This window comes from Coloeus monedula (genome assembly GCF_965178545.1).
Source record: "Coloeus monedula genome assembly, chromosome: 4".
NCBI classification, from domain to species: domain Eukaryota; kingdom Metazoa; phylum Chordata; class Aves; order Passeriformes; family Corvidae; genus Coloeus; species Coloeus monedula.
The window spans coordinates 16,471,382-16,486,017 of NC_138784.1; the positions used below are offsets into that span (position 1 = coordinate 16,471,382).

Genomic DNA, 14,636 nt, shown 5'->3' on the forward strand with positions numbered 1-14,636 from the left:
TGTGACTTCCAACACCTCCTTTGGACTTAGTCAATGGAAAATGATACTGAAAAAAAAATACAGTTAAGGAGACCAAAGCTGAAGATACAGACCAAGAAAAATTATTTACAGAACACACATTGAAATAAAACTTCTCCTTGGGAGTGGGTAAAGACAAAGCTCCCCACAATGGTGGGGATATCATGTGTAGACATTTCCCAAGCATTTCTAAGCTGAACACGGGCACACCAATTAATGGGCCCTCTGACATCGCTGTAAACCATCTGGAAGGAAAATCTAAACTTATTAAGAACAGATGGATAGGAACCAGGTCAGCCTTCCCTATTGCTCCTATTTGTAAGCTTGATGTAAAAGCAGCCTTGTAAAGATGGTTTGAGTTGCTCTGGGAAATAATGCCTAGGACTCAACATGCCAGACAACAGGCACTGAAAAAGAACAGGAGCAAATAGAAAAAGTTATTGCCTGAGACCTATCTCCTGCAGGCCCCTAACTAAAGACCCCTACCCTTCCCCAAACCCTCAACCTCCATCATTACCACAGTGATCTGGGATCATTATTCCCTCAATCTAGAAACAGCCTTGTTAAATAATGCAATTGTTGAGCATGTCATGCCAAGAACAATATCTGTGTTTTCTTCACCTGGCACCCATACAGTGGTCATGCCAGGTTATGGGGCTCAGGTTGATTTTTAACAGTTTGAACATTTTGGAAAATAATATGTCATTCAGCATGTTCAATCAAGCATTAGGTTTCTGCTGTTTAATCATCCTGTAATAAATTCTGTCAAAATTGTTAAAAAGGTTTCTTAAAAATGCTGAGAAGTCAAACTTAGCACCAATAAATGAAAAGAAATCCTGAAAACTTGCTAAGGTGTTACTTAATAGAAAGCCTAGACCAGTTGCATGAATATATAACCAACTGTGTTAAAGCTAGGGATGCTGTGAAGCCCTAAGAGAACCACAATAAAATCAATTAGAAATACATGATGATGAAAAGATCACTTAAGCTAACATCCTTGCAGACAAAGACAGTACTTTTGAACAGGTAGAAAAAATACATCCTTTATATGAGTACAAAATGCATCAACTGATCCTTCTGAATTGTTGCTGGTTCCTCAAAAGCAATTGCTAAAGAAATTACTGGAGAAGCTGCTGATGCCTACAGCAGCCTGTCCAGGAGATGACAAACAGAGTCTGCTGCTGCAGAACAAGCCCACTCCAGCACCTGCCCATCCCACGGCAGTCTGGCTAAAACACGAAGCAGCAAACCCCTCAGAAATCAGTTTGGCTACTTACAGCGTTCCTCAGGCCAGACCTTTTCCAGCACCATCTTGGTGACTCTGAAACTGTCAGTCACATGCATGAGTCAGAAACAATTACACCCTTTCTCAACAGATCTTAATTTTTTTCAGGAAAAAAAAAAGTGAATGAAAAGCCAATAGATACACGCTTGGTGCCTGCCAATTATTGGAAATGTTGCTGATGGTTTGCAAGCATTTCTCATCTAAAAGGGTGCTGAGAAATGCTTTCTGCCCAGTACTTTGAAGGCACCCAGGTACTCCAGAGGCAGCCAGAGGTTCAGGTTGAGAAGAAGCTTTAGCAAATTTATGATACTGAACAAAAGTCCAGATTAAGTTGTTTTTCATTTTTACTAGCAGCTTCTGCTCCCAGGACCTCACTGGTTGAAATATTCCCGAGTCTATTGGCTTTAGATTCCCAGATCTGCTTGGGCTAGAGGTTCAGGATCATCTTATGCTAGTTAAAAATCATGCTGCAGCCTGCTCAGCTCTTTGTTGGTGTTGACACAAGCAGCCCTGGAAACCGCTCACGCTGAACACCATATTTTGGGTTTGGGTTTTGTGGGGGTTTTGGCTAGGTCAGTTTTCAAGCAGGTGAATGCTCTGCCTCTGCCCCCCCCATCCAGCCATGGCAAGGGGGAAGCAGCAGCAGCACCCCACTGGATGCAGGGCTGCTCCTTTGGGCAGTGGCACAAAGGGAGAGTTGCAGAGAGTGACCCTGAAAGAGCATGGGCTCCTCAAGGAGAACTTCCACGGCAGATCTGCTACTCCAGCACCTGCAGAACCCACAGCAGTCCCACACCATTGCACAGTTACAGCCACTCACATCAGACCCTGCCTGATCTTCTCAGTATAACACCCTAATAGCTCCTAATTCTGGAGGCAGCTGGAGGCTGCGAGAAACTCTCCCTGAAGTCAGAAATAGTTTAGACTTACTGGAAAACCAAATTTTCTTCCAAACTGTGCATGTTCACACCTGTCCTCTGTTCTCTGCCTGGCCTCCTCTTTTTCACATCAACAACCCCCCCTTTTCCAGTGCCTGGCCTGCTTCTCAGCAGGCTCTTCCTTACCTTCTCCTGGCTCTGATGAATTTGGCAATCATACTCTGAAGCCCACCTTGCTGGAAACAACTTTCTCCCACATGATGGGTGGTTTCTTCTATCATGGAGGAGAAGAAAGGGGGAAGATGATTTATACAAGGGCATCATTCCACAGAGCATTTTGTCTAATAGCAAGTCTTCCCAAACCCTCCATCTCCCAGCCCCTGTCCTGCCCAAAGGCTGCACATGCAAGCCCCCTTAAGCTGATGAAGCCATGCAGGAAATCTATGGAATGTTGCAAGGACCAAGGCAGGGTGACAACTGAGAACAGTCACTATTCAGTCCCTTCCCATCCTTGCAAGCCTGCAGCTTGGGAACAGCCAGGGGAAGGCAAATGTGAGGTGAAGGCTGCCCATGCACAGCACCCATTGGGTGCCAGACCCAGGCAGCAAGTCTGTAAAACAAAAAAATCTCTATGTAACCCCACATAGTTACAAAATCATCATCTTAAAACAGACTTTCTGGTATTGTTTGTACAAATAATGCTCAGAGCCATGTTTATGCAAGGCACAGGATGCAGATCTAGGACAACTGACAAATCCTAGGCAACAGCTCTCTAAAATCACTGCAGTTTTTCAATGGAGAAAGGTGTGTAGCAGATAACTTGCTGCTATATGTTGGGGGTTTTTTTAATAAAAAATATACCATATATTCAGGAAAAAGTCACTTTAAGTGACTTTCATTTTTACTTCTTGACTGCGTGGAAAGTTCTCTGCTCACCTGTGGCTGACAAGACTACATCATTAATTTGCAAAAGAACAACCTTTAGGCTTCTGCAAAAGCAGTGAGACATAGAAGTGCATTAATTAGTGCAGCTCAGGGATTTATTGCAGCCATCTTCTGAATTTTCAGAAAGAAAAGGGGCACCAATTATTCCTGAAGATATCAGGCTATAGAAAAGCTGATGAGATCCTACACACCTTCCTCTTGGTTCCTCCCAGCTATGGCATACACAAGTGAACCACTTGTGATTCCCTCTGCTGAATTACAACTTACACAACAAGACTGTATTAAAATAAACCATTCATTTTTGTTTCCATGCTATCAGTCATCTCAAATGTTATCCCATTATCCATCAAGTTTCAAGTACTATGACCATAATTCAAGCCTTCCATCCCAGCTGCAGCACACGTCACTGGGGCGCTTCTCAGTCCCCCAGAGAAATGTCAAGCAGCAGCAGGGTAATTCAAAACAGCCACCACCAGTGTCAGCCTGCAGGGTGGCAAGGAGGTGGCCGTGCCAGCAGCCACCCCTCACAGAGCCCCTGTCTCTCACCACTCACTGCTGCAGGAACTGGCTCCACAGCCCTGGTGGGACACTGCTGTGTGCCATTACTCAGCTCACCATGGTCTTCCTCACTGCTGGTGTCATGGTATGATGAGGATTCAACTTCAGCAGCTGCAATACCCCTGCTTTTCTTGACCTAAATCCAGTGGGGACAGAGGAAGGACAGGGTGTCACAGAGATATGCAACTTGACATGGCAGAACAAGGTGAGAAGAGATGTCAGCAATGTGACCAGGAAATAAAGCAAAGTTCTTTGCCAGCATTAATTACAAAGCTTCCAGGATGCAGGAGCTTCCTGCCATTTACTTGAAAGACAAGCCATGATTCCTTTCTTGAGCACCATGACATAGGTACTTTCACTTTTCCTTCTTCCACATTCCCTGCCCAGCCTCCCTCTGGCATAATCAGCACCACCACAGGCAGGAATCAACCCTAAGTGGCTGTATCAGTGGATCAAGGTAATTGTAACTCAGCAGGTGTCACTGCATCATGGTATGCAAGGCAGGTACGTCCCCATTCCAGGCTAGAGATACAGTGAATGTTAAAGCTTAGAACTTCTTCAGGGGAAAGAATAAACCCTAAGAAAAAACTATGCCCCCAAAATCATCAGGGGATTGATATTGGTCCACTGCATTACAAAGTGTTCTAAAGCTACAACTAAAATTGAACAAACATTAAAAAAAAAGTACTGAAAAGTAATTTATTCAGTGTAAATTCAAAGGAGATTCCACCATTCATTACAAGACCACACAGCTGGTGTTGAGACTGTACTCCAAGATATAGGCAGGGTAAATCTGTTGCTTCTCAAAGATGACAAAGATGGAAGGGTCTGTCAGGTCATCCACACAGCTGTCATAAAGTCTGTTTGAATTGCTGGCTCTGGGTGGAGGGCGACAGTACTGGGGGTTTCCCCTCACAAAGTCTCCAACAAGAACCTGAGCGACGAACATGCTGTAGCACCCTCTGTGGGAGGAGCAGTACTCATGGGAATAGCTGGCATCTCTGGCAAAGTAGCTTCCTAGGGAACAGAAAAAGCCACAGGTAAGACAATACACCAGCCAAGGGACAAACACGTGCTAACAGCACTTTGGCAGGCAGCGATTCAACAACCCCAGCTAGGCCTATAGACATTCCTGCCAGGTGTTCCCACATCGGCTTATTTTAAAGCGCCGACAAACTCCAGTTCACATTTTGCCATCAACCTCCCAGTCCCACCTCTCCAAGAGCAGGTACCTGAGGCAAAGAGAGGTATTTTTAGCCCTTCCTGGAATGGGATTGCTGTGGGTGCTATCTGAAGCAATGCAGATGCACACAGGTGAGAGTGCCCTAATGGCAGGAGTGCATGGGTCAGGAACCATCCGTCACTTCACACCCACATCCCCCAGCCTGGCTGGGGTTTGCAGCCCCTGCTGCTACAGCCCCTACACCCTTCTGCACTTGTACCTTTTCCATACATTGTCCCATGAGCTCCACAGAGTCTCCAGTCAAAGTTCTGCTCACAGATGGCGGACACATGGGATGGACTTGTGCCATGGAACAGGAGGCGCTCGTCCACCCCTTTCAATTTATTGAGCTTCTTCATCTTTTCTTTTTGCCTACAGGCAGGAAAAAAAAAAAAAAAAAAAAAAAAAAAAAAAAAAAAAAAAAAGACTTGTTACCCTGGTTCAAACAAGGACAATTTCCCAACTCAGCTCCTCCTACTTCTGGGTCATGGAGGAACAGTGACACAAACCGCTCTCAGTGGGGTTACTGCCTGCTTTGCACTTCTGCTGGTACCCTGCTGCACAGTTGGCTCCTGCCAGCAAAACAAAAAGTTCTCAGCATCACTATGGACTGTGTCATCCACAACTTCACACCACATGAGAGAGTAAAGAGATGAACATCTCTTGACTGGAAATTGGTCAGTTCCCGTGTTATATAAATCCTGAATACATAAATATGATTATAAAACTGAGCTGTATGAAGCCACAGTGAAGACTGTATAATCCCTGCCCCTATCTTTATCACAAAAAAAAGGTCTCCTTTTTTTTAACTCTCATGTGGAAGAGGCTAAAACCAAAAGAATAAACTTGAAGCACCAAAGCTCAGTTATTATGAAGGAAAAGAATTTGCTTTTTGAATAACACTAGCAGGAATCACACACATATCTTGCTAGGGATAAAAGGCTCATTTCTACACATACAAAAGAACACAGATGCAATCCCAATAACCCAGTAACAGAGCGAGGAGCCCCACTCCCCTTCCAGGACTGCCCCAAGGGAGCCTCAGCCCCAGGAATCAGAGGGACACCCAGCACTTGAGCAATGGAAAGGGTCCAGACCAGCTCAGAAACAAAAAGAGAGTACTGTCCATGAAAAAATGGATTTTCTGTTACGGGACAGAGAAGAGCATTTAGAGGTTGCACAGGACTTACAATGGAATGTTTTACTGAGGAACTGTAGGTGGGAGAATGGAGGGATCAAGGCAGTCCAAGAAGGACAAGCAGGAAAACAGATGGATAAGGGGGCAAAAAGGACTGGTTGTGTAAAAACAGGCCACTGCCTGGTTAGTAGGCTTGTCTGGCCATGTCTGCCCTGTCTTCTCCTTAAACTCCCTTTCTAACTCTTACCTTGGTGATGGAGGCCCAATCTGTGTACATGCACATGTATGGGGGTCTGGATGCAGCAACTGGAGTAGGACCTTGGGTCTCATGGGTTAGATGTCCACAGCCCCAGCAACTGCACCAAGTGAGGGCTTGTGCCAGCAAGTGATCACCAGCCAGTGTAAGGCTGCACAGCCAGTGAGGAGGGTAGCTGGCCTGGGAGCCAGGTTTTGGGGCAGTCATAAGTCTGGGCCACCAGCCAGACCTGGGCAGAGAAATACATGGCAGTCTCACCTCTGCTGGGCTGCTGAATTTGGCAGCTCCAAATGTAGACTATGGGGGACAACAGATCAGGAAATACCAGTCTTCTCATACAGTAAGGATAATGAAATAAAACAGACACAAACCACTGAAAAATGTCCCAAAGAGTTGGGTTCTGGATCCTCTGCAGTTGGTTGATGCAGTAATTTTTCATTGTCTTCTCAAACAGCCTCTTGATTTTTCCATATTCTTGGGAATCGTAGCTGAGCTGTATCAACTGAAAATTTTTAAAGCACCAAAAATAAGGTATTACTGAGAGGAACAACTCCCAGTCCTCCCAAAGGAACGATTAACCTTCTCAGATCTGCTGAAAAGCCCTACCACAAAAATCACAAGCTGCTTCTGTTCTTCCTGTTAACCCTCCTTTACCATCACTCCCCATGTGGAAGCACAGGCACTGACTGAGGAAAATCAGTGCAATCCCATGACAGCTTCCTTTAGAGGATGCACCTCAACATCTGGACTATTTTTAGCTCAGAGTAACCTGAAGTCAAAATGCACAGTAGTATTCAGGCTGACGCAGAGCGAAAGTTTCACCTTAATCTGACATTCTAACTCCTTCCCTACAGGGCTAAAGGAAATACCCCCTTAAAATGCAATTCATCTGATTTATCAGAGGATGAAGTGCCTTGGGAGAGTACAAAGGACAGGTATGAGCAGCAGTGGCCTTCCTTACCCTGTGTGGTATCATAGGGGTTCTCAGAGAGCCTCCCAGGAAATGCACGTCTGTTCTGAATATGAAACTGTCAGTCTTGTTTCACATCGTAATTGCTTATAAGACACATTTAAAAGCTGGTAACATCTCAATTGCCTTGAATCATGCTCTTGGAAAAATCAGTACAGGACACAGCTCTCCCCACCCACTGGAGAGCTGGAAAGTCCTACCTTGAACCCGATATCAGGTAGCGCAGTTTGGTCCCAGTGTGGAGGATAGACAGGATGTGACAGAGTCGTCTTTTGGCTACAGAATAGAAAAACGAGCCAGTCAGCTGGTGATACTCCTAATCAAACACTCCTTCTGGAGAATCCAACCACAGGCTCTAAAGCAGCCTTCGGACATCCATTCAGGAGCTATAGTTTGTTTTCTTTTTGAATGAACACACCTTTGGTTCAACCAAAACTTTAATTGAACCCTCAGCTTCACATGCACCATCTGCTGGTGACTTTCTAAAACAAAGACAGCTCTAATTCAAATAAATCAGTAGGATAAATAACATTTATAGCAGATGTGTTCAAATTCTGTTAAGCTGAACTTCCTTTAGAAAAAGCCATAAGATAGGGTATCTCAAGTGCCTCTGGTTCACTTCATTTCAGTGGATTTGCCTGTTCTGTGTTTTAATGTATCCTCAGCTTTCCAAGGGATGACATCCATATGCACCACAGCTCTTGGGATTGGCAGTCCCTCTCTCCTAATCACTGCACAGTTTATTTATTAGTGTTGGGGCATAAATCAACGAATAAAAATTCCTGGCACGGTTGTGTCAGCCCTATGTGGCCTTGCCTCTCACAGAGAGAGCAAATCTACTCTAGTGGTCTCTCACAGCTGCCAGAGACTGCCACCAAATGTCCCTCCAGAGAGCTTCACAGACGCATTGCATAATGTACAAATACTGTCACCGCAAAATGTACTGTTAAGCCAGTCAGCAAAGGGTATCTAGAAATGAATTTAAGAAATATAAAATTGCATTCTAGGCAGGTAGGAGGAACTTCTTAGCAGAAAGGTGCTGTCCTCTAGAGACACTGTTAACCAATGAATGTGTATTACCTTCCATCTTGTCCACCTTCAGACTGTTTAGGCAGTCGAATAACTCTTCTTTGAGTTTGAAAGAGCACATTTGTTTGGACCATGTCTTGAAAGAAAAACACAGTAACTCAACAATGAAATAATTCATTGTCTAGGGACAGGCTCTTACATGTTAAGTAAAAATAAAAGAGGAGATAGCCCAGAATATTACATTGTGGTACTCCCTCTATCTCACCCACCCAGGCCAAACTTCATAACCATTCCCACTTGCACTGCTCCTACTTGGAGATCAGCAAGCTCAACCACCTGCTAGCACAGGCTGTGAAACTTGAAGGCAACCAAGCACCAACTGCACCTGCACTTGTATTCACATCCAGGCTGCTGGCCAGAGAAAACCACATCTGATGGCAGGCCTATAGCAGGAAAGAGTTTTCAGTGCAATGGGGGCCACAAACCTGGCTTTCCAGGCAGCACAGGGCTGCTCCATGGTGCTAAAAGGAAAGCCTGCTCTCCCTTCTTGGTCCTGTAACAACATCACAGAGCACATGCTGTGTGACATGGCTAATTAACCATTGTTTCCTCCTTTAAACAGCACTCTTTATTCATACCAGGAAACACTTAAAGCTTGGAAAGCTAACAGGAGTTTTAAGATGGGTAAATAAATTAGAAACAGAAAAGCATTTTTAATTTTCCTATTTCTCTCTCTGTGCAATCAGCCCTAAATTTTTGTTTGCTGCATTCTGTGCTTTCTCTCCTCCTAAGTAGCTCACAAGATGTTCACCATGGGCTCAATTCTTCACCTTTTGACTTTTCAGTGCCTTTCTTTCTTTTCTCTCATTGCTCCTTTTTAGTTGTATAAACGCAAATGCATAAGGTGCCATGAAGCATGTACTCTCACCTCTTCTTCTGAATGTACAATATTGTCAGGCATGGTTTTTTGACTACAGATGCCCAAGTGTAGAAGCTCAAGTGGGGCATCTCAAAACTGCAGAGAAATTTACCTGCTGCTCAAGTTCTACTTGGAGAAAATTTGCAGGAGGAAAAAGCTGTTCAAAGAGGTGCAAACATAGTGTGAAAACCTTCAAGCCAGCTGCACTGTGTAATGAACTTAAAACAAGGAGATACTTCACCTGCAAAGTCTAACTTATACTGCTGAGAACCAGCCCTGAAAAAAATAACACCATTCTTGTCAGCTAGATATTCATTCTCCAGAAATGCAGATGTTACAGTGGCAGAGACGTGATCTGGGTGCTGCAGAAAGAAAAAGGAAATGACACCTGTTAGAAACCACCCTTTGTTTAGGTGTTACTGTGGGGAAATACCAATGTTCCCCCAGGTCCTTATCATGGGAGGATGTTCTGAAGTACGTCTCTAAGGCTTCAAGCATTTTGTTCTGCAGCGACAGAGGGGTACCCCACAGAGCACAGCTGCTTCTAACAACAGCAACAAAGCAGCCTTCAGCCTGTGTGGTCAGCTCCAGCCAAAAGATGTCTGTCAGCTCTGAAAAATGCACCCTCTTTCAAAGCCAGTCCCTTGAAAGCTTTCACAGAGCTCCAGTCCTGCTTTGGGGGGTAATTAATAAGACAATTCCACCCAGGCACTGGAGCAGCACTGCAAGGGCACCCAGCAGTGCGTGCAGAACACACCAGCTGCAGAACAACATGCGCTAAGTAACTCTCCAAAGATGGTTTAACAAAAGCTTTTGGCATGAACAGCAGATGAATCTCACCTCTTTCCCATACTCAATCCACTGATTGGAATCATCGAGCCAATACCAGACATACTCCATTTCAGGAGCACACGGATTAGTCAGGAGACAACACAAGCGCAGAAGAGCTGATGGGCACCTGGCTGCTTGCTCTGCCCTGCATCAGAAAAGAAATCCAGATCAAAGTAGAGATCTTTTCCAAAGCTGTCAAACTATGCAATATCCCTGGTCTGTTCAGAAATCTAGTAACTTCTCAAAAAAGGAGACTACCTCCAGCTGGGAAGTGGAGGTTTGCCCCAGAACTGAGGACCTGGTGTTTGGACATTTATGGGTCACGGTAAGCACCACAAAAACGACCCTGACTTCTCTGGCTTGGACCTGTGCCACTGATTTTCCCTAAAACGTATCTTCCTAAAAATCACATTGTAAGAAAATACACTTGATATAGAGATTTCCCTGCAGCCCATAGAGAAGGCCATGGTGAGACAGCTGTTCCCCTGCAGCCCGTGGAGGACCATGGAGCAGAGATCCACACTGCAGCCCATGGAGGACACCATGCTGCAGCACGTGGACAGGCCCTGAGGGAACCTGCAGCCCATGGAGAGCAACCCATGCTAGAGCATGTTTATCCTGAAGGACTGCCGCCCATGGGAAATGAACCATGCTGGAGCATGAGAAGTTTCTGAGAATGATGGAAGAGTAGATGGCAAATCTTACAGACTGAAGACAACATCTATTTCCCTTCCCCTCTGCGTTGCTTTGGTAGGGGGAGATAGAAAAGTCAGGAATGAAGGAGTGAAGTTGAACCTGGGAATATGTGGAGGTGGCAATAGGTGATCTAATTTTTTTTCCTCATCATTTAAATCTATTTTAACTGGCAATAAATTAACTTCCCTTAAATCAAGTCTGTCTTGTCCAGTGATCACCTTGTCTTTATCTCAGCTCATGAACTTTCCCATCTTATTTTTCTCCTTGCTGTCCTGTTGAGAATGGGGAGTGAGAGAGCAGCTCTCACTTGGAGGAGGGGATATCATTACTTACCAGCAAAGTCTCTGCTTTGCACTCTATCCTAGACACAGCACCTATAAAGAGAAGATGAAACAGCTAGCCACCAATAATTCCAATTCATGGGATTTTACTTTGCTTCCTGCTGTGCTTCACCCTCCATTTTTTCTCCCAGTTTTGGACCCAGACAACACTTTTTTATGTATCTCATCACTTTACTGCCCCTACAACCTTGCCTATCGTGGATCACACATCCATAGCCAAAAGCTGCCCACCTGCCAGCCATCAAGATTGCAAGGGTCTGTGACAGAGCTACTCTGAGCTGCCTGAAGAATCTGAGCACGATATTGAAACAGAAACTGGAAATGATCGTGTATCCAGCTCTGACGCCCTTTGTTCTTTGGCAGGGATCAGGAGTATTCAGAGCAGGCCAATGGGAGGAAAACGTTACAGGAGCAGCTCTCTCACAGAGCTGTTTACAGTGCAAAGGTCCATGAAACAAAGGCTTGGCAGCCCTGGACTGCCAGAACAAAGAGCGAGGAAAAACCCAGATCTCCTTCGCAGACAGAGCTTGTTCCAGTGCCGCCTTCAGACCACAGTGGCACTGTGTACGCAGTAACACTGGCCAGGCCTGTTCCTAGAAAAATGCTCCAAATTCTCCTTCTCTCCCATTGCAGGACATTCAAGAGATCCAGTACTACCAGGAGATTTTTTTTTTTTTGACATGGCTGTCCCTTTTTTCCCCTCCGCACAGCACCATGCTGCTGCTGCTGGCACGGCTGAAGAACTTGAAATTTGTGGATTTGAAGGATGGGATTTGAGGGGGGAGGTGGGGAGAGGAAAAATGGAAAGAAAAGCAGGGAAGTGGGGTGGGATGGTGGTTTCCAGGCAGCTTTTCTCCACTGCTGTCCCCTTCTCTCTTCCCTCTATCCCCACTCCAGAGATGGATGCCAACCCCTGCCAGCTCCCCTGCCAAGATGGGGCTCCCAGTCTGCCGTAATCACGTGAGCTTTCAAAAATGTCCGCTTGTGTCTCACTTTCTTTTTCACTTTCCAGCATTTCTGCTCCGTGCTGGGATTTTCCACTCACCAACTAACCCCCAACTAGAAATAAACAGAGGTGAAACACTTAAAAAGCAGACAGAAATATTTCACTGGCAAGACAGCTAGTGCCCTTCACGTTTAGCTGAAGATTTCGCTACGTGGTCTTGTGCAATCGTAAAGTTGCTTTTTATATCTTAACAGGAGTAACTTTATACAGAGGAAATTTTATACTTAAAAAGCAACCTCATGCTACCTTTTCCCTTACACAAGAAGAAAAGACGAATGAATGAAGATACAACTTACAGTATGACAAAGTGCAAGCAGGTATCCCTCCAGCAGACCTTAAAGCCAAGCCCACAAGCTATAAAATCCTGAACTTCCTGTGTGTCCGACCCTCCCCGCTCAGCTGCAGCCTGGGAAGGCTGTCAGAGCCCGGCATGCGCCGCTGCCCTGGCACAGCTCTGTCCTCGGGCTGCCCTGTCACCACCCTCGGGAGCTGAGGGCATCAGCCCTGTGCCGGCCAGGCTGGATGAGCCTGCGCAACCCTTGCTCCGCATGGCAAAGGTGCCCCGGGTGCAGTAACGCCTTCGAAAGCAAAACACAGCTGGCCTGTGAGAGCTCCCCGTGAACTCCCCACAGCACATGTGTACCTCACAGCCTCCCTCGCAGCCTCTTGCCGTGGGACCACGGCTGCCTCTCCCTCCCGGTAGCTTAGGAAGCGGGGCTGAGTAACATTTCCCCCTGGTTAGTGCCACAGACGCATGCGCACCTGCCAAGCACGAGCAGGCCGGCCGGGCACAGCCCAGGGCTTCGGCGGTGATCTGCAAAACCAACATCACTACGAACCAGAGTTTATCCCTACTTCTGGGTTCCTGTCACCGCACACCAGCACTTACCTAAAGCCAGTTCCTCCCTGTCGGTGATTCAACACGGACTTGGCCGGGTGCATGCAAAGCCAACTTTTATTGTACAAGGCACATCTTTATATGCTGTTACAAACTAACAGTTCAGCAGCTACAAAACTTCAGTTTCTAAGGTTACATGTTTTACATCTCCGACGACTACAGATGACAGTCTCCTCTCCCAATTTCCCTTTAACTATCCTACTCTTTGTTTCTCCTCCTGCTCTCTGTCTTGCCTCTGCCAAACACGGCCTGCCCGTCTCTCCCAAGACCCCACGCCAGACGGAGCCATTCTCCGTGGTGACATTCTGACCCCCCACACTCCCAGCCTGCCGGTGGCTGGGGTATTCCGGACCTTCTCCTTCCTGCAAGGAGCAGCTTCTGCTGGACATCATTCTTGGAAAGCCAACAGCTGGCGTTGGCTTGCAAAGTGACCCGCAAATCTCAGTGCAGAAAGTGGGTGCCACTCTCCCCAGGGTTAGTGATGGCACTGGAGGGGGGTTTGCAGCAAGCAGAGCCACACTGAGTAACACAAACGTGTGTGCCGAGCACAGAGCCCCACGAGACAGGCTCACTCAGCCCTCCGAGCTCTGCACAGTCCCAGGTGTTTATGTTCCTGTACCTTGAAGTCTGGTGCTCCTCTCTGCTCTTCCCCACAGAAATCAGACAAGGCTTAGGAGCTTTCCAGCCTGACCTCCAGCCTTTTAGAAGCTGACAGCGTTCCCCAGCAGAGTTCTGAGGCATAAAGCTTAACAACAAGTCAAGTAGTCTTGACTATGCAAACTTGTTCAGATGCAAGCATTTCTTTGACCTTTTTTTTTTTTTTTTCACAGTTTGCATTCTTGAATTGCCCAGAACATTTTTCTTTCCTGGTGATCCAGTCACACCAGATTAGTAGTGGCTGAAACACAAATTTCTGAGTCTCCGGAAAGGGTGTGCTCTGAGTGCATCCTATAGACGTAGCATTAAAACGAACAAACCAACCAACCCAACAACCAAAAAAACCACAAAACCCCTACTGCACGCACACACACACACAAAACCAAAACAAAATCCACAGATGTGATTATGAAGTTGAACTCTCTCGCTTCTGGCTGTTCCTGAAGCTCTTAGGCCTACTGAGGCCTAGGAGCTTCAGTAAGCATGAGATAGCAGCTTTAGGAAGAGCATTCTGGCTTGGTAGAAAATGTTTACGTATCTTTGCTGGGAGAAGCACACCATCCTCTCTAAAAACAAACAACTCTCCACAAACTGGAAACTTGAGCTCACCGTAAACTGATACTTTCCGAACATAGTATTTTTTATTATTATCCCTTTTGATTGCAGTGTCATTTGTGGAGCTGTTGAACCTCTGATTTCTCAACCATGGTACTATATCTGTCTGCATTTCCAGTATCTGACAGGTCTTGGAGCAGTCATCCTATGTATAGCCCTGCAAGATCATATTCCTGCACAGTCAGCAGAGACACCCAAGTGTGGTTTCCCTGCATACATCAAATGATTTATCCTTTATAAAGAAACCATGGTCCAGCAGGTAGTGTTACAAAGTCTCCTCCCAGGAATTTCAATTCTCGTTCATGTTTTCTCTTCAGAGGAAATGGACAAAGAAGGGACACTTCACCCTTTCTCTGTGCCTCTGTGAAACACAG

The 14,636-nt window shown here is 45.9% G+C and overlaps 1 protein-coding gene across 1 annotated transcript; it reads right to left on the reverse strand.

Moving 5' to 3' along the window:
- Positions 1-4,420: 4,420 nt before the first annotated feature.
- LOC309572732 (protein mono-ADP-ribosyltransferase PARP12-like) lies at positions 4,421-12,517 on the reverse strand (the record flags this gene model as incomplete). Its single annotated transcript, XM_082281172.1, has 9 exons — positions 12,389-12,517; positions 11,079-11,119; positions 10,059-10,194; positions 9,460-9,580; positions 8,351-8,435; positions 7,471-7,546; positions 6,672-6,802; positions 5,127-5,278; positions 4,421-4,701 (listed from the first exon to the last, which is right to left on the reverse strand). Exons 3-9 carry the CDS (start codon positions 10,116-10,118, stop codon positions 4,421-4,423), a joined length of 906 nt encoding a protein of 301 aa, XP_082137298.1. The 5' UTR covers positions 10,119-10,194; positions 11,079-11,119; positions 12,389-12,517.
- Positions 12,518-14,636: the final 2,119 nt, after the last annotated feature.